Raw genomic sequence first — 24,463 nt, 5'->3', positions numbered from 1 at the left:
ATTCCACCTGAAATTTGTCGGTATAGGTCCACGTCTTTATATAGTCCCCATAGAACGGTAGGGGTTGCATAAAATTCCGCCGTCTATCAATAAGGGACCTCAGTAGAGATGTGTACACTTGTGTAAACTCGGAAAAATTGTCCCTGTCCTCGGAAAAATTGTCCCTGCATAAAATTCCGCCGTCTATCAATAAGGGACCTCAGTAGAGATGTGTACACTTGTGTAAACTCGGAAAAATTGTCCCTGTCCCTAAACCAGGCAAACCGGCCCACGAAACTCTTACCGTCCCATCACACTTCTATCTCCTGTTGTGAAGACACTTGAGTCCATTATTTTACCGTGCTTCACTGAAGACTTCCATCTTGCTTACCACCAGCACAGTTTCAGATTTGGAAGAAGTGCCACAACAGCTCTCAGTGAAGTCACGGCAAGGATAACTGAAGTACTGAACAGTAAGAGACCCATAAAAGAACAATTCTCGTGGCTCTGGACCTGTCTAAATCCTTTGACACGGTTAACCATGCCACTCTCTTGAGAGACATGATGAAAACATAACTCCAAAACTACCTCAAGAGATGGCTGGTTAACTATATGGCTGGCAGAAAGTCTTACGTGGAATTTCGTGGACATAAATCCCCACCAAGGAAGAACAAGCAAAGAGTACCTCAAGAGGGCGTACTATCCCCGCTACTCTTCAACTTTTATGTCTCTAAGGCCCCAAATCCACCCGATAACGTCCACCTAATATCGTATGCTGATGACTGTACGGTAATGTCTACTGGCAGGTAGACATACACATAAATAACTACCTCCCAACCCCCAAGGACTTCTTCGAAGACCGTAACCTGCAGCTATCCGCCCCATGTAATCAGCTATCATCTTGACATCGTGGACAAAAAAGGTCAACACAAAACTTGATATTCACATCCGCGGGCAAGTCATCCCAACAATCAAGAACCCCAAAATACTGGGCGTAATCTTTGATAACATGTACCGCTTTTGTAAACATGCTAAGATCGTGGCTGGGAACATGGGGAAAAGGAATAAAATCCTCAAAGCTCTCCCGGGCAGCACATCGGGAAAAGACAAGGAGGCCATCCTGGCAACTTATAAAGCCATAGGTCGTCCCCTTCTAGACTATGCAGCCCCTATATGAACACCTGGTATCAGTACGCAGTGAAAGAACCTCCAAACGGTCCAAAACACGGCCCTGAAGACCACCTCCTCCATGAAGCTAAGCTTCTCCCTGTGAAACCACGCTGTACCCTCCTAACAAGGCAACATACAATTAAATGCCAAAAACTTGACCACCCCAACCATATGAGCTGCAACAGACCCCCATGCCATTGATGATATTCAAAGCGCTCTCAAACAGGTTCACACAGCGACCGTGGAGAACCATATCTCCTCATACACGAGCAGTGTTATGCTTGGTGGAAGACCACCTCCCATAAGCGAGGATGAGAGGGTACTACCTAGAGACACCAGATCAATACTATCACAACTTCGGTCTGGCATCTCTATGTACCTAAACAGTCACCTCTCCTTCCTGAATCCTGAGATAGCAGACTGACTCATGCCCAAAATGTGGCCAATTTCCTCACACCACACGGCACCTCTTAGCGCGTCCTACACATCCGACTGACCTGACGCCGTTGTCACTTTGGATACATCCAGTTGAAGCAGCACGCTTCCTAGGACTAGATGTGGATACTTAGACGTCCACCTATTAATTTCAAATTTTCTTCTCTTTCTTTTCCAATTTCTTTTCTCCCGATACAATATCTACCTGTCATCCAACTGTCAAAGTCCGGATGGTTCGGACTTCAAAATCATTGGGTCCGAGTTGATAGCATGATATCCAACTCAAGTCCTGCGTCTCTTCTCAGCCGGTCCAAGCTGTCCAATTTTTTTAATGCGGACACAGAAGAAGATGTGAATCCTACCTACCCTACATGGGCTTGAGTCGGAAGAACATCAAGGTGGCGGCAGTGCAAGATCGCACTAGATGGAGGTGGGAGACTCGCTTTCCAAGTGCACCAGTCTATTTAACACAGAATTATCTCGCTTGAACCTGTCTCTAATGACCAGTACATGAAATGTATGGGGGTAGCAGTCAGGTGTGGAACTGCCGATAAATAGCTGTATCCGTGATTTCGAGCCACACATTAGCCCGCTTTTGGAACGCCATAATCGTCTGGTCCTGGGGGACTTTAATGCGCATCATGAGGTGTGGCATTCGGTCTTCGGAAATGACCAGAGGGTTACAGCACTGGCTGAGCAGTTTCACAGCTCTACGTTTTGCACGGTCAATGAGGACGCCCCTACCAAAATTAGAGGAGAGTGTCACTGCTCGCCAGACATAGCCATCGTGTCACCTGGTCTGACAAATGACGTTACCTGACAACCCGTCATTTCTCTTGGATCAGACCATCTCCCCATAATTGTCTCCATTAGCAGACCACTCGATTTAATCACCTCTGAACGCCGCACATTTGTCAATCATGGGAAAGCTGATTGGCCGAGTTTCAGAGAGTTCACCAATCACAGCTTCAGAGAACTGCCCAATCCTTCCAATGTTCGGGTAGCGGACAGGACGTCCCGAGACATCATCACTGCTGCAGCTGCTCGCCATATACCTGCTGGTCGAATACCCGAAGTAAGACCAAAGTTCCAAGCAGAGACGACGGGATTAGCAAATTAGCGTTATGAGCTTCGTCGAGCCAACCCCAATGACCCCAGAGTCAGGGAGCTGACACTGGAGGTTAATAGGCTGGTCGGCGGGCATTAGCGGAACAAGTGGTAAAATCACCTGAAAAGTTTGAACATTGGAGCCGGTATAGGCGAAATGTGGGCAACGGTTAAGTCACTCTCGAACCCTGGAAGAAGGGAAGATAGGAGCTCAGTCACGTTTGGCGACGTTACGTTGACTGACCCGAAGAGGTGCGCAAGTTATTTCAATCGACAGTTTGTCGAGCACCCCGAGAGTGACAGGGCGAAGAGAAGAGTATTACGTCGCATCAGATCTCTTCCTGCCGAGGAGGAACCACCACAGTTTACAATGGATGATGCTGCCAATGCCATCAGGAACGCTAAATCATCCGAAGCGTTGGGCCCTGATGGAATCTCCATGGTAATGCTGAAGCAGCTGGATGAACCGGGAGTGGAGTATCTCACTAAAGTTCTCAACTTGTTGCTATCCACCCTCATTGTTCCCGAAGTCTTGAAAATGGGCAGGGTGGTCCCACTACGGAAGCCCGGCAAGGATGCCAGCAAAAGTGAATCGTACAGACCGATTTCGCTTTCGTCGCCCGTAGCAAAGACCCTTGAGGCCTTAGTCCTCCCCAGTATCAGAAATAGCTATCAAATTGCCGACCATCAGCATGGATTCCGTAAGCAGCACAGCACGACAACTGCGCTGCACGCCATTACCACACATATTTGTCAAGGACTCAACCAGAGACAGCCGTGCGATAGAACAGTGATGGTGGCGCTTGACTTATCAAAAGCATTTGATACAGTCAGGCACTCCACGCTGTTTGAGGACATTGAGCAGACAACCCTACGGCCAAGCTTGAAATGTTGGATAGTCAATTATATGTGTGGACGCCAGTCGTACGTGGAATTCAGGAACAAAAAGTCCAAACGCCGTAGAGTGAAACAGCGAGTTCCCCTCTACCTCTCCTGTATTCTGCCTCCTCCAGACGGCATCGAGATCGTAACGTATGCGAATGATTGCACGATCCTGGCATCGGGTACCTATCCTGATGACATCTGTGAGAGACTGAACAACTATTTAACGGATCTTACCACCTTTTTCCATTCGAAGAATATGCAGATATCCGCCACAAAATCAACAGCCACTCTGTTCACCACATGGACAGCGCAGTTTGGAAGAGAATTGAATGTCTTGGTCGACGGTAGCAGAATTCCGACCACAAACTGCCCCAAAGTCTTAGGAGTCACATTCGACACTACTTTCAGGTCGCGCGCGCACGCCACAGCTATCTGCGACAAACTGAAAAGTAGGAACAAGGTCCTCAAGTCCCTAGCCGGCAGCACTTGGGGTGCAGATAAAGAAACCTTGTTGACCACATATGACGCGATAGGTCGGTTTGTGGTAAGCTACGCGCCGGCCAGTCTGGTCCCCGAGATTATGTGATACGAATTGGAAAAAGATTCAAACTTGCCAGAATACCGCCCTGAGAACAGCAACAGGGTGCCTCCTCAAATCTTCAGTGGACCATCTACATGAGGAGGCAAAGATTCTTCCAGTAAAGCAACACAATGAGATGCTTTCGTTGCAGTACCTGCTTGGATGTTACCGTGTGAGCCATCCCAATCACCATCTTGTCGGTAGGCCCGACACATTCAGGAAGATCAGGAAGGATATCCATGCTCTAGAGGGATAGGTCCAACGATATAGGAGAGAACCCCTAGATCAACAAACATATCAAGCAGGTTTGAATAGCATTCACACGGACGCAGTTGCCAATGCCTTAAGCAATTATAGTGTGAATAAAGTACTCGGAGTACTTCCCCCATCTATCGCAGCTGAGGAGCGTCAGCTGCCACGACAAACCAGAGTAGTTTTGGCTCAACTACGCTCGGGATATTGCAGTCGCCTAAATTCTTATTGGGCAGAAATCGAAGGCGCCGTGCAAGACATCTGCCCAGTATGCGGCATAGACCCGCACCACACAAAACACCTTTTCAATTGCCCAGCCAAACCTACTCATCTAACTCCAGTGGATCTGTGGTTACATCCCATCGAAGCAGCCACTTTCCTGGAACTGGAGATAGACCCAGAGCCAGATTGAACAGAAGAACGAACACACAAACATAATAACAAACACTGTTACAACAACAACAACAGCGCTGCACTCCATCTCCACACATATTAGTCGAGGACTCAACCAGAGCAAGCCGTGTGACAGAACAGTGATGGTGGCGCTTGACTTATCAAAAGCATCTAATATGTACTGTCAAGCACTGCGCAGACAAGCATCCGGCCAAGTTTAAAACGTTGTATAATCAACTATATGTGTGGACGGGAGTCGTATGTGGTATTCAGGAATACGAAGTCAAAGCACCGTGGAGTGAAACAGGGTGTTTCCCAAGGTTGGGTGATATCTCCGGCCTCCTCCAGACCACATTGAGATCGTAACCTTGGCTCATTTGTGTTTCCACGCGAGCTTTAAGCGTAACTGAGATCCGGACGGTTCGGACTAAAGCCGGACATTTCAAACTAAATCCCAGGTATGTGATCTAGGACCACGCGATACGTTGCATATTTTTAACTGCTTAGTTAAACCAATCACCTGTCCCCAGATTCTATATGGGTCCAGTCGGTCCAGGTTGCACACAAGAAGATTTTAATCCTACCCTATATAAAAATGATTATTTAAAACATTTTCAATATTTTTCAAAGTTTCCCATCATTCCTGAAAATTTGCTTATTGTAATATGAAAACGAATTGCACATCTTCGGCATACTTACTGCGTCTGTATACCCATTACAAACTCGACAAAAACATTGCAGGTAAATGTGTAAAAAATCACAAATAAAAAATATCAACGAATAAAATACACTATAACACAATCATGCAGAGAACACAATAAAACATTACTAAATACAATAACAATAATTATATAAAGAATAATAATAACAATAAAATATTTAATAAATAAATCATGCATACGATCAATACGTTTGTAAAATAAGACAATCTAATCTTCGAAAGAAATAATAATTAATATCCTACGCTTTAAAGACCTAAACTAATCGCACACAAAGAGAACTAACTTCTCTATTAGAAGTAGGAATTTCTATAAAAAAAACAATACCAACACTAATTGAGCTAGAGCTTTATAAACAGCAACGATGATGGAGAGAGAGAGATAAAAGGAGCAGAAGGTAGCAAAATGTTGGTATTGCTATGAAGTAAAAAATAATAATAATAATAAACAACAATAACAAAGAAACGCGCGACGTGGAGCAAAAAGGCCAATCAATTGCGCTTATTTTACAGGCAGCAATGAAATTTGAAAAGAATTTTGAAATCATTCTTGCTTGGATTTTTGATAATTTTTTGTTTCATTTCTTTGTAAGTAATGTGGGTGTGGGGGTCCCTAACACGTAATAAGATGTTATATATATCTTTTGGTGGATTATATTTATATAGCAGGATGGGATATATTTGTTATCTTTGATGAAATTGTAATCTAAACTGCTTCAGATTTTTGAAATGGAAAAGACAGGCTCCAAACATAAACACCTGCAATCGGTAGCTTTTGCCGGGTTTGGATTGAAGTGGGCAATACTTTGGAATCGTAATACAGTATCACGATTTTTAAGTCCACTGGTTACGTCGGTGGCATCAGCTGTCAGGAGGCTAATGACCTCAAAGAAGCCATCAAAACCTTACTGATGTAGATCTTATATGGCACTACTTTGACCAACTAAAGTGACGTATGGCAACGAATGTTTTGGAAAGGAGTACCAGACATTGATCCAACCTTTGCACATGGCAATATTTCTCTAAAATTTAAATCAAACTCGAAGATGGATTACATCGGAGCACTCCTCCAAAAAAGTTCAAAATGTTCGCTTAAATGCAGTTTAAGAGCTGTTCTGTTTGCATTCATATCTCTTGACTTTATCTTAGGAAAACTATAGTAGGTATAATAAACACGAACTTCAAAGTCAAGTCAAAATAGTCATTGAAATAGCAAAAATTCCCACAAAGCTGATTTTTGGTGTAGAGCTATGGTTTGTCATTAGAGGCACTGTCCTAAACTTTCCCATCAATCCCATGTGTGCAAAAACAGTTATTCGGGGATCAAAGGTCCAAATTTACGGATTTTTTAGGGTTTCGGATTGTTTCTTGAAAACAGTGGGTCTAATCCAAAAGTGACTAGAGCAAATATTGTAGACAGAAAAAGGCTCTACAAGTTTGGTCTTCATAATATTTTTCCTAGAAGGAACCATTCTTGAGATATAGCGGTTCTAAAAAACACATCATTTATATGCACATATAAGGCAAATAAGCACATATTCAGGTGGAACGGCTAAAATAACCCGAGTAACCGGGTTTGTCGAGTGACGTAGGGGATGGACGATACCAAGGAACGGTCCTGACCGGCTTTAACATGGCAAAGCCCAGGATTTATCTTGGTCCCTCTTTCTTCTCAAGTGGACACTGACCTCCCCGTGGTGTCACCTGGGGAACTGCCTTTTAACACCCGTTAAAGGTATTGAGCTAAAATGTGCCGCGCGTTCACCCATAAGAACGTTAAAAGCTTGGGTTTGGGCGCAGGGTTAGTAACCCTCCCCTAGAAAAAGCAGACTACTATGAAAAAACAAAAGAAAAGAAAAACAAATCCCTCAAAAATTGACGACCCCCGCAAACTTTTTAAGGACCATGATCTGCGAGAATCTGCACCTGAAATGTTCGCACTCTTTATAAAGAAGGTGCAGTTTGCGCATTGGTAGATGTACTTGAAAAGTACAAGGCCGACATTACTGCCATACAGGAAATACGATGGAACGGGAAAGGCGTCACAACAACACCTAAAGGTGACGCACTGTATTATAGCTGCCATGACGTAAAGCATGAGTTTGTTTGCGGATTCGTAGTTAGTCGGAGACTAAAACATCTGGTATCCAGCTTCACCCCAGTGAATGAAAGACTCGCTGCAATTCGATTAAAAGCAAAATTCTTCAACATCAGCTTTATTTGCGCTCATGCTCCCACTGAAGACAAGGACGAACAGACCAAAGATATATTTTACGAGCGCTTAGAAGAAACTTATGACCGTTGCCCTGCCCATGACATTAAAATTATACTAGGCGATTTTAATGCCAAAATTGGAAAGGAAAATATCTTTGGCACAACAGTCGGAAAATTCAGTCTCCACAGTGAAACATCTGACAATGGAATGAGGCTGATAGACTTTGCAGCTGCAAAAAACATGGTAGTTAGCAGTACCAGATTTAAGCATCTCGATATTCATAAGGGCACCTGGCTGTCGTCAGATCAAAGAACAAGAAATCAAATTGATCATGTTGTGATAGATGGAAGACATGCATCAAGCGTGTTGGATGTACGATCGTTCCGAGGTGCAAACATAGACTCGGACCACTGCCTTGTTGCAGCAAAGGTACGTACCAGATTAAACGTAGCAGACAAAGTGCGAACAGACACAACACGGAAGTTGGACATCGGTCAGCTGCAATCACAACAGATAGCCACAGCATATTCCACTCAACTGGCCCAACTGCTTAATCAAAGCACTCCTCGTCCCGATAACATATCAGGACAATGGCAAAACATTGGCCACTCCATGCAAACGGCAGCAAAATCAGTACATGGATACCAGAGACCTCCACCAAGGCATCCATGGTATGGCCAGGAGTGTCGTGCTGCTACCGAAGAGAAAAATGCGAAATATAGGGCTACTTTACAATCAGTAGCAACGCGTAGCGCAGAAACGTTTTTTTCCGCAGGAAAAAGAGAGAGATGGAAAAGCGGGAGTGTGAACAAATCGAGATGTACAGGAGACAGAATGAAGTGCGAAAATTCTACCAAAGAGTGAAACATCAAACTGATGGCTTTGGCAAACTGGCATATCCTCCTGTAGGTAATGTGGTAACTGATACAGATAGTGTGCTAAGGATATGGAAAGAGTATTTTCCAAACTGTTGGTATCCAATAGTAGCGAAGTCGACGAAGATACCACAGATCCAATCCCAGAAGATGCATATATACCACCCGGCCAATATGAGGTAAAGACAGCAATAAGCCGGCTGAAGAATAATAAGGCAGCAGGAGCTGATGGCCTACCAGCCGAGCTGTTTAAAACCGGAGGCGACACGCTGATAAGGTGTATGCATCAGCTAGTTAGCTCCAGCTGGCAGGAAGAACGAGTACCCGACGATTGGAACCTGAGCATCCCGTGCCCTGTCCACAAGAAAGGAGATAAGACTGTATGTTCTAACTATAGGGGCATAAGTCTACTCCCTATTGCCTACAAGATCGTGTCAGGGATATTTTGCGAACTTCTAAAGTCTATGGTCAACGAGATAATTGGACCATACCAATGCGCCTTTAGACCTGGCAAGTCCACCATTGACCAGATAGTTACCGTGCGGCAAATCCTGGAGAAGACCCAAGAGATGCAGATCGACACCTGCCACCTCTTTGTCGATTATAAAACAGCCTTCGACAGCCCGCTGTCGAACAAAGGTATTCCAAGCCATGTCTGAGTTTGGTATCCCCGCAAAGCTCATCTGGCTTTGTAAAATTACTTTAACTGACACGAGATCCTCAGTTAAAATAGGAAATAACCTCTCCGAAGAGTTTTGTACCAAAAGAGGTTTCAGACAAGGGACTGCCTTTCGTGTGATCTCTTCAACATCCTGCTGGAAAAGGTTATACGAGAGGCAAACGTCAAAAGAAGTGGCACAATCTACACCAATAGACACATGTTACTTGCTTATGCTGATGATATAGACATCATGGGATGATCAGTAAAAGAAGTAACCGATACCTTTATGAAGGTTGAAAGAGAATCAGCTCAAGTGGGTCTGGCGGTAAACGACGAGAAGACCATGCTGATGGTGTCGGCGCGCAATGCATCCATTGAGATCGGATTTTGAGGTAGTAAAAGACTTCGTCTACCTCGGCACCTCCGTAAACACAACAAACGACATCAGTTGTGAAATAAAAAGAAGAATTGTATTGGCCAACAGATGCTACTTTGGCTTAAGTAAGAACTTTAAAACAAAGCCACAACTCGTCAAACAAAAATAACGCTTTACAAAACAACGCTTGCTGATGTATGGTTCCGAAGGCAGTGCTTGGCGTGTTTGAGAGAAAAATTCTTCGAAAGATCTACGGACCAATCTGCGTTGACGGTGAATATCTACGTCGTATGAACCACGAGCTGTATCTGCTATACAACGACATCAATATAGTTAAACGTATGGAGATGCAGCGATTGCGTTGGCTAGGCCATATAATAAGAATGAGCGATGATGAACCCGCTAAAAAGGCGTATAAATTCGAGCCACATGGCGGTGCACGCAGAATTCACAGGCCAAAGAATTGATGCCGCAAACAAGTCGATGAAGAGATGACTAGGCACGGTATTCCAAAAAGCGAAGCACGAAACAGAGAGAATAGGAGATCTTTTCTTAGTTCGGTCTATGGAACAAATGTTCTGTAATGGGCCAGCTAAGTAAGTAGGTAACCGGGTCTGTCCCCCAAAAATATATAGGTTTTCCTGAAGAGCGAGTTTATACCAATATTTAAAAAAAATAGTCTTTTTTTGCAAAAATAGCCCATTTAACTCGCGTGTGCAGTCGAAAGCCCAACGGGTACGACCGCAACGAAAACTCCGTTTTTTTTTACCTTTTTGTTAAAAAGGTAGGGTTTGTTGGGCTGATTACGGAAAAGTATAATTGTCTTAATTTTTGACCGGACTAATCATACATTCTTCGGTTTCCGAATATCCTTAGGTCTTAAAGATGTCCTTATTATGACTGTTTGTTTGAACGAATGCCCTGATGATATATTCGAAACCAATAATAGCTCATAGAACATTGTTGTGGATTATTTGAGAGCTTCGGGACCCAAGTTTTCGGACCACAGGCTTCAATCACAAGGTACGTGGTGGATTGTTGTACTAGCCTGTCTCCTCCCAACTAACATCCGAAAGGAGTAAATAATTTGGTCCTATATTTGAAAATCGTATTCGTTTTGGCCAAGACATTGTACATGGATAAATTCATTCCAAAACTACATCAGTTTTCAAAAAGGTTTAAATAGGACAAATTCTTTGGATTCCTCTCTCACATATGTTCCATAGTTTAACTTATGTGCAGTTTAAGGGCATTTCGAAGATGTATAGAAATTTGTACATAAGGTAGTCTTTGTTGTCCGAGTACGGCATTCACAGTGAACCTTTGTACTGCCTGGCCAACTGCACCAGTGTGAATACTATCCAGGCCTGCCTGATAGGCTTGTTGATATAGAGTTTTTCGCTTGCATTTTTGAATCTCTCCAGATCATAAAGATCTGTCCAGACATGACTGGGTGGGGGAAGCCTCTCCACTAGATTGGTTGGGGGAAACAACCAAGCAGGCACTGACTTCATCGATAACATCTTGTTGTCCCGTTGCACCGGTAAAATCTTCGACTCCTCAGAAGATGGTCCACTGGTGTCATGAAGAGGCATACTGTTGCAGTTCTCAGGACGGCATGCGGCCACGTTTGTAAGATGCCAACAAGGTTTCTTTGGTTGAATCCCAAGTGCTTGAAGACATTGTTCCTACTTCTTCTGATATTGTCACAAATAGCTATGACTTCGCGGACGACTTAGAAATGCTATCAAACGTTATACTCAATATTTTGGGGTAGTCTGTGGTCGGAATCAGGATATCATCTACCAATATATTAAAGGGAAATCCCTCTTTTCAGAAGGCCATGTGATGAAAATTGGGGAAGTTTATTCTCAGATGGAAGAACAACACTAAGTTAGCTATGTAGATATCACATAGCACAGGATCGTAGTACAATCGTCCAATATCGTACCGGCATCCGGAAGGAAAAAAAACCTTAATGGGCCCTTCGCGTTTCTGATTCCTTGGATTAAACTGAGCAAAAACGTCCACTAGAGCATAGGTCTAGGGTGAAAATCGAGCCTTCCGATTTTGACTTTAAGTTTTTATTCACGTTTTTTAGACATTTTGGCATATAACAGCCAAACCATTGAAATTTTCGATCCAACACAAGGACAAAAATTGTAGACAAGACAGTACTTAAGAACTCTCTAATACATTTCAAAAGCATTGGTAGTTTTGGCCTTGAGAAGGTGTAAACTTTTCGAAAAATGTCGATAGATAGATATCCGGCTGTGAAAAAAGAAGATATGTCCGTTTAAATTTGAAAATGTAAGAAACACGACAGGTATGATTTCCTGTTCCGGAAAATTCTCTCAACTACCCGGAATCTGGTAGACTAGGCAGCTCCCTCAATTGATGATTTGTAAATTCTCTGAACTTTTGCAATCAGCTTTTCCATGGGTCGAAAAAAGGACGGCGGTCAGAGGTTATGAACTCGGGGGGTTTGTTAACGAAGACGTTGATCGAAAAAATTGTCGTAGTCAAGGTAAATGACGGGTCGGTAACATAATTAACGATATTATTCGGTAAGTTAGCGACCAATAGAAAGTAGTCGCAAAGTTCTACCGATAGCAACAGTGTTGTCAACTTTTATTTGAACATTTCATTCATAATTTTCCTTTTTAATTTTACCGATATTTGTCGGTAACTCAACAAATGAGTTAGAGAATCGCACTACAGGTGCCTGGTGAGCTGTGGCAATCTCCTTTTATCCTCGTAGGAGTGTCTTCGTTCGCCGTGAACAATTTGGAGCTATCAATTTGCTCGGACAGTGCTGTATCCTTCTGATCATTGTCTAGGACGGAATACCAAAGCTTATGATGAGCATTAAAATCTCCTAGCCACACCAGTTATTGCGCTCCGTTTTCTAACGCAGGGCACAAATATTTATCGGCGATATTTTCACATTAAGTAACTCTACATCGGCAGTCCCATACTTTACTACTACACACAAACATTCCATGTATAAGTCACTAGTGTAAAGCTCAAACAAAACTGTCTGTACTGGAAAGTCTTCCTTCTCCTGAGCTTCTTGTGCCGGCAGGGGTTTTTATAACTTTTAGGTCATTATCTCAGGAAGTGTGGACATCCCCCGAAAAAAACACCGTTGCAATGGGGACCGCGGGTACACCTTTCTGAGCCACATTTTCATCCCATCAAAGGGTAGCCTTAAGGCTAAGGGTATAAAAAGGCCCTCGTCCTTCCCAAACATTTTAGGAAAGTTTCTGCCGTATGTCAAAGACTTACCAGATTTTGAGTGATATAATTTTCTACACCAAAAGAAAGAACCCATACAAAGTATATGGTTGTAGCAAAAATATATATTTATACATAATTACGACACCGTATTTTTCTCTCAAAATATGTTTGCTAAGACCATATTCCTTTTCTGTGAATAGTTTTTAATTTTTAAAGGAATATTGTTGAAGCAACCACATTCTGAGAGCATAATAGATTATTTTAAATATGTAAAATATTGATAACTGAATATGTAAAATATATATTGTAGCAGCAACAAAATATATGTTTATATAATTACAATATATCCCACATTTTAAGGTAATTTCATAATAATATTTCTCTATCTCTCTAATGTGGTCAAAGATCTTTAGCAGTTTAGATTGATTTCATCGAAGATTTGTGAGATGTTGATTTGAATATAAGGTACACCAGCTGACTGATAATGAAGGCGAAGTAAGTGGTGTTGGTGATGGTAGAACTCTAGGGGTCGGGGTGTACTTTACAAAATTTTATTAGAAAAAATATGTAACCATCACAGCATAACCAAAACCATTTCAAGTGGGGGCTAAGTAATTTATAATACCTATTTAATGATTGTTGGGGTGGTGGAGATGAATATTTGTATATGGTGAATTTGTTACACGTGTTGTATATATGTCTTTGAATTTTTATGTACTATATACCTTGTAAAGTATAAAAAAGGTATTGTTAAGCAAAAAGGATTGGGTGTTAAAACAACCCCTTAACCATTCATTCATTCTACCAACTCAAGTTGTGATCTATTTATAAATTGGGAGGTAGGGGGCGGCAAATTGAGTGTGGTAATTAAATCTCAATAAAAATAAATTTACAAATATGAAATAAATTAACAACAACTTTTTAAAAAGTTATAATAATTAATACCGCTTCCAAAAGCTTTGTGAATTTGAATGAATTTTTTGCGTTTAATTCTGAATGAAATTGTGAATTGAATTAAATGGTGGGTGGGTAGACTCTTGTGGATGGTTTGATGGTGATATTCAAAATTAGTTGTTTGTTATTCAGATTCGTTGGGGTATTGTTGAAGGACAAATTAACAAGGACAAAGGACAATTTTGAAACAAATCTAAAAGTATTATTTCCAATGAAACCAGAAGGACATTGGTAATGAATGGTTTTTATGATTTTCGGTGGTAGTTATGAATGAATGCCCGATCATTTTTTTTTCTCGCTTGTGCATTAATGTCAATGTGTGATAAATTTTGTTTATATACAAAGAAATGTCAAACAATTTTTTAGATGGTAACACTTACACTGCTGCTGTTATTGTTGTTGTTATTCATGCTGGAGTTCTTCTTTTTCACCAATTCTTCAGCACTCTTGATTTCATCCAAGGTAACACCCTGAGTAGAACGTCTTGTTTCACGCACCCGCTTAGCATGAGCCTTACGTTGTGTTTCACTTTCTTCGTCACGCACGGGTGGCACAAAGGACCTGTCGGAAGGAGAAATTTAATGTTGTTATTTAGAATTTATATTTAAATAAATGTTATAACATTAAATTATTTACGACAAATTAAAAAACCAAATCATGCACTGTTGTTTAAATCAACAAAAAAAAAAAAAAACAAAAAATAATTTAAATATAACAACGCAGGTGTTAACATAAATATTGCTTTAAAATATACATAAAATAAATAAATAAAAATCAGCCAAAATATATGGAAAAAAAACGTTGTTTGATCCCATATTCCACATCTTTGGAAAACTTTTCAACACCTCGAGTAAAGGTTATTTTTTGCAGAAATTTAAATATAAATGCAATCAATATTCGAATATTTTACTGAACTTCAATATTTTATTACACAAAGTACTCTCAGGCAGAACATCAAAAGCGTAAGGTTGGAAATTTTTTACAAGTTAAGGCTATAAACGGAGAAAAAGTGTCTACGATTGGTACATAATGATCTCGAAAATTACAAAGATAAACTAACTTCAGGGTTTCGTAGGGGATAAAAAGCAATGAACGCAAACAAACGAAACTATTCCCGTACCATTCACACAAAGTCATAAACTATATATTTTTGCTGAATCGTTGTGTTCTAAAAACAAACAAAAAACCACAAACTTTTCAACAGAAGAAGAACAAAACTGTACTGTTTTTTGTTTTGTTCTTATGGAAAATACGAAACGTTTGCAAACGTTGCATAAAGTTTTTTTTCGTATGCTGATTTTGTAGATCCTATATACCACATCTTTGAAAAACTTTTCAACACCTCGAGTATAGGTTATTTTTTTGCAGAAATTTAAATATAAATGCAATCAATATTCGAAACATTTTGAACTTAAATATTTTGTTACACAAAGTACTCTCAGGCAGAACATCAAAAGCGTAAGATTGGAAATTTGTTACAAGTTAAGGCTATAAACAGAGTAAAAGTGTCTACGATTGGTACATAATGATCTCGAAAATTACAAATATAAACTAACTTCAGGGTTTCATAGGGGATGAAAAGCAATGAACGCAAACAAACGAAACTATTCCCGTACCATTCACACAAAGTCATAAACTATAAATTTTTGCTGAACAAAACTGTACACGGTGTGCCTTATCAAATTTAAATGGAAGGTGCTTACACCTCGGAAGTTTTTGCTAATTCTGAAACTACAATGCTCATAGATGAGAAATATCAAGAAACGAAAGAAATCGCCGGAGGGATTTTCAAATAAATCGCGATTTAAGTTCACATTTTTAGGGGTTCTTTAGGTTTTCACGATTTAGCTTGGAAACCGCGAGTTCTACGTAAATAGGTCTAAATAAAATGTTGTAGCAGAGAAAATTCTCCACAAGATTGTCCTTTATGATATTTTTGTAGGTTTTACCGTTTTTGAGATATGGAAGTTCAAATTGGGACAATGCACTGACTGTATCGTCCCCTTGATATTTCTCATCTATGAGCATTGTAGTTTCAGAATCAGCGAACACTTCCGAGGTGTAAGCACCTTCCATTTAAATTTGTTAAGGCACACCGTGTGTACTGTTTTTTGTTTTGTTCTTATGGAAAATACGACACGTTTGCAAACGTTGCATACAGTTTTTTTTCGTACGCTGATGAAAAGTACCAACGAACGTTACTGAAGGGCATTAGCAGCGCCCATAACTTGTCTTGGTCCTTGTTTATAAAATGGACATTGATTTATCATGGCCTGGGATACTACCTTTAGCACCCGTTAAAGTTAGAGAGATATCATGTGCCGTGCTTTCACACATAAAACGATAAAAACTTGGGGTCGTAGGGTTATAAAACCAATCATATGACTAAATAGTAGAGTTGGGTAATCTAGTTCCTACTTCCTTGTACTAGTTCCAAAACGTATGAGTAACATCATGAAATGTAACGTGTGATATTAAGTATACGCAGTTTGTTCAAAGAAAAAAATGTGGGTCATTGGAACTGCAAAGTGAACTAGATAGTTCCATATAGTTCCTTTGGCACAACTCTACTAAATAGTAAAACAAAAAAACAAGTAAAAAAAGTATGAGCCGGCTTTGCCGACAGAGATATGCCCTCAGCCTATGTTAATTGAAACTTTCTTATTTTGGTAGTCATATCTTTTCGATAGATATCGCGTCACTAGTCATTTCAGTGGGTCATCGTATAACTTTTGGACCCGTATACCAGGAAGCATGGACTTGTCCACGGAAAACAAAATATCTCTGTAAACCGTCTCACAACATCCATATACATTTCCAAAGGATCTTTGAACAGACCCTAAACTGCACTTAGACACAAATGTTGAACTTTTGAGGCCGAGGTACCCTAAGGAGAGGACCGATGTAGAGCATTTTAGCAGTTAAAGTAAATATGGACAAAGTATTAGGGGATCCAAAGTTTGGGCCAAATAAGTTGCCCCTTTTAAGAGATATCGTGCATACCATTTTAATTAAATTTTTTAAATATTGGGGGAAAGTACCGGAAGTTGTGGAAAGGTATTGCCCATCTTCGAACGGAAACTATGTTTGGACAAAATATGACGAAGGCCAAATTTTGGACCAAATCGGTTGATCAGTTCGACAGTTTTCGTTCTCTCCATCTACTAGATATGGTGCCATAGGGTTTTTACACTTTTCGGACTGTTTTATCAAGGTGTATGGACTTGCCCCTGAAAAAAAAACTTTTACCGCCGTAATTGAGGCAGCGAATGTAAGTTGCTTTAACAAAAATCTAAGTGATTCGAGAGCAGGTCTTAAAGTGAACTTGTCCGAAATTTAGTATGGGAGGTACCCATGGAAGTGGACAAATATAGTCCATACTCGAACCTGATCTATATCTGGTAAATATATTAGGATGTGTAAAGTATGGACCAAATAGGTCACTCCCTACAAGAGTTTTCGTAAGCACAATTTTTCCGAACATTTTTGAACTTTTGTGTGGGAGGTACCTGAAGGAGTGGAGCGATATGGCTTATCTTCGAACTTAAACTAAGTTTGAACAAAATATTACGAAGGCCAAATTTTGGACCGAATCAGCAGATCCGTTCGAGAGTTATATTTCGCTCCAACCACTACACACGGTGTCATAGAGGTTTCTTACACCTTTCTGGCTATTTTCTCAGGAAGTATAGACTTGCCCCTGATGAAATAGAAGTTGCTGCAACAAAAATCAAAGCGATTCGAGAGCAGGTCCCAAACTGAATTTTCCGAAATTTTGTGTGGAAGGTACCCGAAAGATGTTCCAATATAGACTCAATCGGTCTAGAGTCTATATTAGAGCATCATATAAGTATGGTAGAAATTTCACGATGTGCAAAGTATGGACCAAATCGGTTGCTCCCTTCCAGAGTTATCGTTCGCAAAACAAATTTCGAACATTTTCGAACTTTTGTGGGGAAGGGAGGTACCGGAAATAGTGGACCTATATAACCCATCTTCGAATTTAAACTAAGTTTGAACAAAATATTACGAAAGCCAAATTTTGGACCGAATGGGTTGATCCGTTCGAGAGTTATCGTGCGCTCCAGACAGACGGACGGATATGCCTAATCAACTCCAAATTATTTTAAACGGGGTCTAAAACCATTATTTCGTTTTCAGATTTTTTTTTTTGAACATTTGAACTTGCCAACCAAAAAGTGGATTAGGATTAAAACTCCAAATTGTTGCGAAGGAGGTACTTGAAGAAATGGGTCGACATAGTCAATTTTGGAAGTGGCTCGTATTTTGGGAGTCATTTCTTTTGATAGATATCACGCCCTCCATTCATTTCAGTTGGTCACCGTATAACATCGAGGAAGCTTGGACTTGCCCACGAAAAACTTAATATGGCTGTAAACCAGATCACAAAGAGTAGCATCGGTATAAATTTCCAAAGGATCTTCGAACAGACCCTAAACTGTACTTAAACAGGAGAAGACCGATATGGACCATTTTCGAAGTTAAGCCACATTTAAACATAATATAGGAGATCCAAAGTTTGGAGCGAATTGGTTGCCCCGTTCATGAGATATAGCGTGTACCTTTTTAGTGAAATTTTTTAACTTTTGGGGGGGAGGTAGCAAAAGTTGTGGACCGATATTTCCCATCTTCGAACTTAACCTAAGTTTGGACAAAATATTACGAAAGCGAAATTTTGGACCAAACCGGTTAATCAGTTCCAGAGTTATCGTGCGCTTCAGCTACTACACATGGTGCAATAGGATTTTTTACAGCTTTCGTACCATTTTCTTAAGAAGTAGGGACTTGCCCTTGAAAAACATTGTACTGTCGTAATGGGGGCAGCGAATACAAGCTGGTACAAAAAGAAGCAAAACAATTCGAGAACAGTAGTGCGATTCTCTAACTCACTAAAATACTGAAAAATATCGTAAATAACCGCATTTATAAGCTTTTTAATGTTACCGGTTTTTGTCGGTAACTCAAAAAATGAGTTCGAGAATCACACTACAGAACATAAACAGCACTTTTCCCAAAGGAGTGGACCTATATAGTCTATATTCGAAACTGATCTATGTCCCGTAGATATATTACGATGAGAAAAGTATGGACCAACCAAATCGGTTACTCCCTTCCAAAGTTATCGTGCGCACACATTTTCCGAACATTTTTGAACTTTTGTGGCGGAGGTACCTGAAGGAGTGGACCGATATGCCCTGCCTTCGAACTTAAACTAAGTTTGGACAAAATATTATAAACGTCAAATTTTGGACCGAACCTGGCTGATCCTGTGGAGATTTATCGTGCGCTCCAGCCAGACAGACGGACTACAAGTTGTCTGAAAAGGATTACGTCCATACATACTTGGGGTCTAAAACCATAATTTCGATGAGGCACATTTTGTTCGTATGAAAGTGTATATACCCTTGCACGGTGCTCTTGGAACAATTTTAAATGGAAGATGCTTACACCTCGGAAGTTTTTGCGGATTCTGAAACTACAATGTTTATATATGAGAAAAATCAAAAAACAAAAAAATCGCCGGAGCGCTTTTTAAATAAATCGCGATTTAAGTTGACATTTTTAGGGGTTGTTTAGGTTTTCACGATTTTGCTCAGAAACCGCAAGTCCTATCAAAATGGGACTAATGAAAATGTTGTAGCTATGAAAATTCTCTACAAGATTGTCCTTTATGATATTTTCGTCGGTTTTACCGTTTTTGAGATATAGAAGTCAAATGGGGACAATTCAAATTCAATTCAATTCTGTATCGCCCCCTTATAAAACAATGTCATTACTGCAAATTCCCAACTTAAACTTATATATCTAAAAAAATGTTACAACTTAGGATAAGTTACATAAGCCAGTCTTGTAGACAATTTTCACAGCTTTAAGATTTTCTTAGGTCTCATATCGATAATACTCACCGTATTCAAGCAAAATCGCGAAACACTAACAAAAAAACCTAAAAATGTAAATTGAGCTTCTTTATCTCAGAAATGGTACAGGCTGGGAACAAATGATAAACGTCAATCCTCTAGAGAATTTTCACAGCTACAACATTTTCTTTAGCTCCATTCCGAAGGGCTTGCGGTTTCCAAGCAAAATCGTGAAAACCTAAAAAACAACTAAAAATGTGAATTTTGACCGCGATTTATTTAAAAATCCCTACAGCGATTTTTTCTTGTTTTTGGATTGTTCTCATCTATGAACACTGCTGTTTCAGAATTCACAAAAACTTTCCCTGTGTAAGCGGTTTTCATCAAAAGTTAGTTAAGGCGCACCCTTCATGACATTGTTTTATAAGAGGGCGATACAGTCAATGCATTGTCCAAATTTGAACCTCTATATCTCAAAAATGGTAAAAACTACGAAAATACCATAAACGTCGATCTTATAGAAATTTTCATAGCTACAACATTTTCTTAAGTCCCATTTTGATAGGACTTGCTTTGAGGCAAAATCGTGAAAACCTAAAAACCCCTAAAAATGTCAAATTAAATTGCGATTTATTTTAAAACCGCTCCGGTTATCTATAAACATTGTAGTTTCAGAATCCGCAAAAACTTCCAAGGTGTAAGCACCTTCCATTTAAAATTGTTTCAAGAGCACCGTGCTCGTTATCATAAATGATGAGGGTATAAAAAAATTGCGCTCGTAACAGAGAGCGATAAAAGAAATTGTTGCAAAAAAATTCTCGGGAAACTTCTCTCATATCAATGACCTGGGAATTGAACCGCAGACCTTCTGAATTCAAGGCAGGTGTGCATTAGGGTTATGAATTTTTGACATTTTTTCTTAAAAATGATTTCCTGTAGCACGGATGAATGAACTTTTGCCTATTAATCACTAAAATAAGGTTTATTCCATTGAAATGTAAAAAAGTTCAGGCACAAATCGATTTAAAAAAAAAAATTTGAAAAATTTACGAAATGAAAAAAAATCTCAAAAATATTTCCTGTTGCATGAATGAATAAACTTAAGCCTACTAATAACTAAAATATCGTTTTATCAATCCAATCAAATATTGAAAAAGGTCATGCACACACCACTATGAAGAAATTTTGATTTTGTTTTTGTTAAAAAATTATCTTTAAATAAAAAAACTATATTTTTGAAAAAAAAGCGTGTGCAACATTTTTAAGATTATCAAAATTAAAGAAAATTAGTAAGACACAAATGTTATGCCAGCTTGGTTATCTTATGTGGTTCTAAAGTTTTTTTTTTCAATTATTTATCTGCTTACAATGGCTTTAAAACTTGCCCATAATTCTGATAAACTCAAATTTTAAAATCATTTTGTGCGTGAGGTTTTTTCGCCGAATTACCTTATAATTAGGATTTTATGTAATTTTATGTAGGAACTCATCAAACTATGATACAGGGATATGAGGTTGTGAAAAAGTCATAACCCTAGTATGCATACCATTGCATCACTATGGCACCCACTAGTGGGTTATATTTAACGAAAAATCGAAAAAAAAATCAAAAATTATTTTTTAAATATAGGTAAGAATGTCTTGGGCTGTAACAAATGGTCGAGACAAAAGTAAAATCTCCGAAATAGAGAATATTTTGTAGGTTAGAATATTAAAAGTGTTAATGCACAAAAAATTTAAAACAAATTATCTTCATAGAGTGGTTAATAACGCTTATAACAGCAAGGAGTTTAAAGCTTTGAAGGCAATGGGTTAACATATAAGCAGATTTATATTATTCTTGATTTGGGAGCTTTTCGGTTAGAGCAAAATAACAACAGAATAACATGTGGTTATTTCCATTGGAAAACAACATGAAAGAAGGGATTCTTTGGTTTTTAATTACTTGAAGAAATTCTTAATCATATTTCCAGTTGATTGTTTGGGTTTAACTGCCTCAGTAGCAGTTGAACCATTGTTATTGGTAGTGGTGGTGGTGTTGTTGTTATTATTATTTTGAATTGCTTGTTTGGATTCAGGAGATGTTTTACTATTATTATTATTAATGGTATTGGTATTGGTGGTAGTGCTTGTGGTTTGATTTGTATTCTTATCCTTATTTGGAGAGGAATTTTGTACCACTTTCGCTTGCTGGGTTTGTGTAGTACTAGAAAAATAAAAGTAAGTGCTTGAGTATATAATAATCCAAAAACCAAATATAAAATAAATTTAATAAAAAAAACTAAGTGCAGATTGTGTACCAATAAACCAAAAAAAAATATTTACCAAAACTACATTTAAATTAGCATTCATTACCGTGATAATCCTTCATCATGAATTATTTCAGGAATATCTCAATATATCCCTCATGAAATTAATTATGATAAAACATTTTACCATGATAATAAACGCTAGTGTAAATATCGTTTTAGTTGTTTTGATAGTTTTTATTATCACATACCTCCTTATTGGCGTGGCCACGGCAGCTGGTGATGCAGTTGTATTCGTTGTAGTGGTATAAGCGGGAGTTGTTGATACCGCAGGACTAACTGGTGGCGATTTCCTAAAGTAAGAAAGAAAGAAAAAAAAAAAAAACAAAAATCGATTGTATTAATTTGGTTTTACAAAGAGGAAAAAAATTGTCTACACACATACATATATAAAGAATAAAAAGAACAAATACTACCACCATAAATATCTTAAAAAAACGTTTGTTAATACTGTTAGTTGTAAACACAAACTACATATTTATGACTAATTGAAAGTGTGAAGCAATGATGATGATGATGTGATTTTGTTGATATAATAAAACAAGTAAAAAAGTATCAGTTGGCTTTGCCGACAGAGATATACCCTCAGCCTGTGTTTATTGAAACAATTTTTCCCAAAATACGTATATATTTAGGGGGTTTTAAAAATTTTGGGCATTTGAACCGACAAAAATGTTGATTAGGATTAAAGATCAAAAGTTTTGCGGAGGAGATACTAAAAGAAATGGATCGACATTGACCGTTATGGAAGTGGATCTCCAGCCACAACATATGGTGCCATAGGAGGTTTTTACACTATACGGGCTGTTTGCTCAAGAAGTATGGACTTGCCCCTAAAAAACATTTACCATCGTAATAGAGGCAGCGAATGCAAGTTGCTTCAACAAAAATCAAAGTGATTCGATATCAAGTCTTAAAGTCAACTTATCCGAAATTTTGTGTGGGAGGTACTGGATGGAGTGGACAAATATAGTCCATATTTGAACCTGATTTATATCTGGTAGATATATTAGGATGTGTAAAGTATAGACCAATTCCGCCACTCCGTTCAAGAGTTACCGTACGAACAATTTTTCCGAACATTTTTGAACTTTTGCGGGGGAGGTACCTGAAGGAGTGGACCAATATGGCTTATCTTCAAACTTAAACTATATTTGGACAAAATATTATTAAGGCCATATTTTGGACCGAATCGGCAGATCCGTTTGAGAGTTATCTTGGGCTCCAACCACCTCACACGGTGTCATAGGAGTTTTTTGCAACTTTCAGGCTATTTTCTCAGGAAGTGTGGACTTGCCCCTGATGAAACTTGTACCGTCGTATGGAGGGCAGTGAATACAAGTTGCGAAAACAAAAATCAAAGCGTTTCGAGAGATGGCCCTAAACTGAACTTTTCCGAAATTTTGTGTGGGAGGTACCCGAAGGAGTGGATCTATTGAGACCATATTGGAACCTCATCTAAGTCTGGTAGAAAGTTTACGCTATACAAAGTGTGGACCACATCGGTCACTCCCTTCAAGAGTTATCGTGCGCACAAACTTTCCGAACATTTTCGAACTTTTGTGGGGGAGGTACCGGAAGGAGTGGACCGATGTAGGTCATCTTCGAACTTAAACTAAGTTTGGGTAAAATATTACGAAAGCCAAAATTTGAATCGAATCGCTTCATCCGTTCGAGAGTTATCGTGCGCTCCAGCCAGCAGGACAGACAGACAGACAGACGGACGGACATGGCTAGATCGACTCAAAATTGTCTGAAACACATTTCGTTCAAACATACTTGGGGTCTAAAACCATTATTTCGACGAGGCACATTTTCATCGTATCAAAGTGTATATACCCTTTCTAGCCTAAAGGCTGAGGGTATAATAAAAATAATTAGATAGCAATTTGATAGACGGAAATACCAATGATCCCATAATAGAATAAAATATAAAATATTGTGTTTAATATTAAAAGACAGACGTCTACAGCATAGTTAAGTTCCATGGAAAGAAAGGGTAATGCTATTACCGATACAAGTTTCTCCTGCAGTTATTAAATCTTTTCAAACGATGAATATTCGAATCACTTTTCAAATATAAAACAAGTAAAGAAGAAGAAGGAAAGAAATATACTATATTTTGCAACATTACCGACAACAATGCGCTGAATTTTTTTTCTTTTTTTGTCAAAAAAACAATAAATAAATAAATAATCCTAGTGCCGGTCATTGAAGGGGTCTTTAGGGTTAATTTGGTATTTTTTTAAAAAATCGGAGAAAATGTCCTTTAAAATGTGAATGTATGAAATCAAAATATGTTACATAAAAACTCTAAATTTTACCTAAATGCCAAGAAGAGGCCCTATACTAGATTCTGACATTCCGACATTCCACTAGACTAGACTAGGGGGCCGGGCCACAGTGGGAAAAATACCGATCTAGCGTGCAGAAAA

General features: G+C 39.2%; 1 protein-coding gene across 47 annotated transcripts in view; it reads right to left on the bottom strand.

The window, feature by feature from the left end:
* The window catches only part of Mbs (Myosin binding subunit), a 304,687-nt gene that overhangs the window by 111,538 nt on the left and 168,686 nt on the right, over positions 1 to 24,463 (bottom strand). For 28 of the 47 annotated variants that reach the window (XM_073982167.1, XM_073982168.1, XM_073982189.1 and 25 more), the window contains 3 exons: positions 22,220 to 22,321; positions 21,665 to 21,925; positions 14,221 to 14,401 (listed from right to left, as the gene is read on the bottom strand). In XM_073982167.1, coding sequence (XP_073838268.1) covers positions 14,221 to 14,401; positions 21,665 to 21,925; positions 22,220 to 22,321 — 544 coding nt within the window. The remainder of the gene's footprint in view (positions 1 to 14,220; positions 14,402 to 21,664; positions 21,926 to 22,219; positions 22,322 to 24,463) is intronic. The other 19 variants (XM_073982195.1, XM_073982171.1, XM_073982194.1 and 16 more) reach the window with 1 other exon arrangement.

Source organism: Musca autumnalis, unplaced genomic scaffold (genome assembly GCF_047663935.1).
Source record: "Musca autumnalis isolate F117 unplaced genomic scaffold, ASM4766393v1 scaffold_4, whole genome shotgun sequence".
Classification (NCBI taxonomy): domain Eukaryota; kingdom Metazoa; phylum Arthropoda; class Insecta; order Diptera; family Muscidae; genus Musca; species Musca autumnalis.
This window is presented reverse-complemented; position numbering and strand designations above follow the sequence as displayed.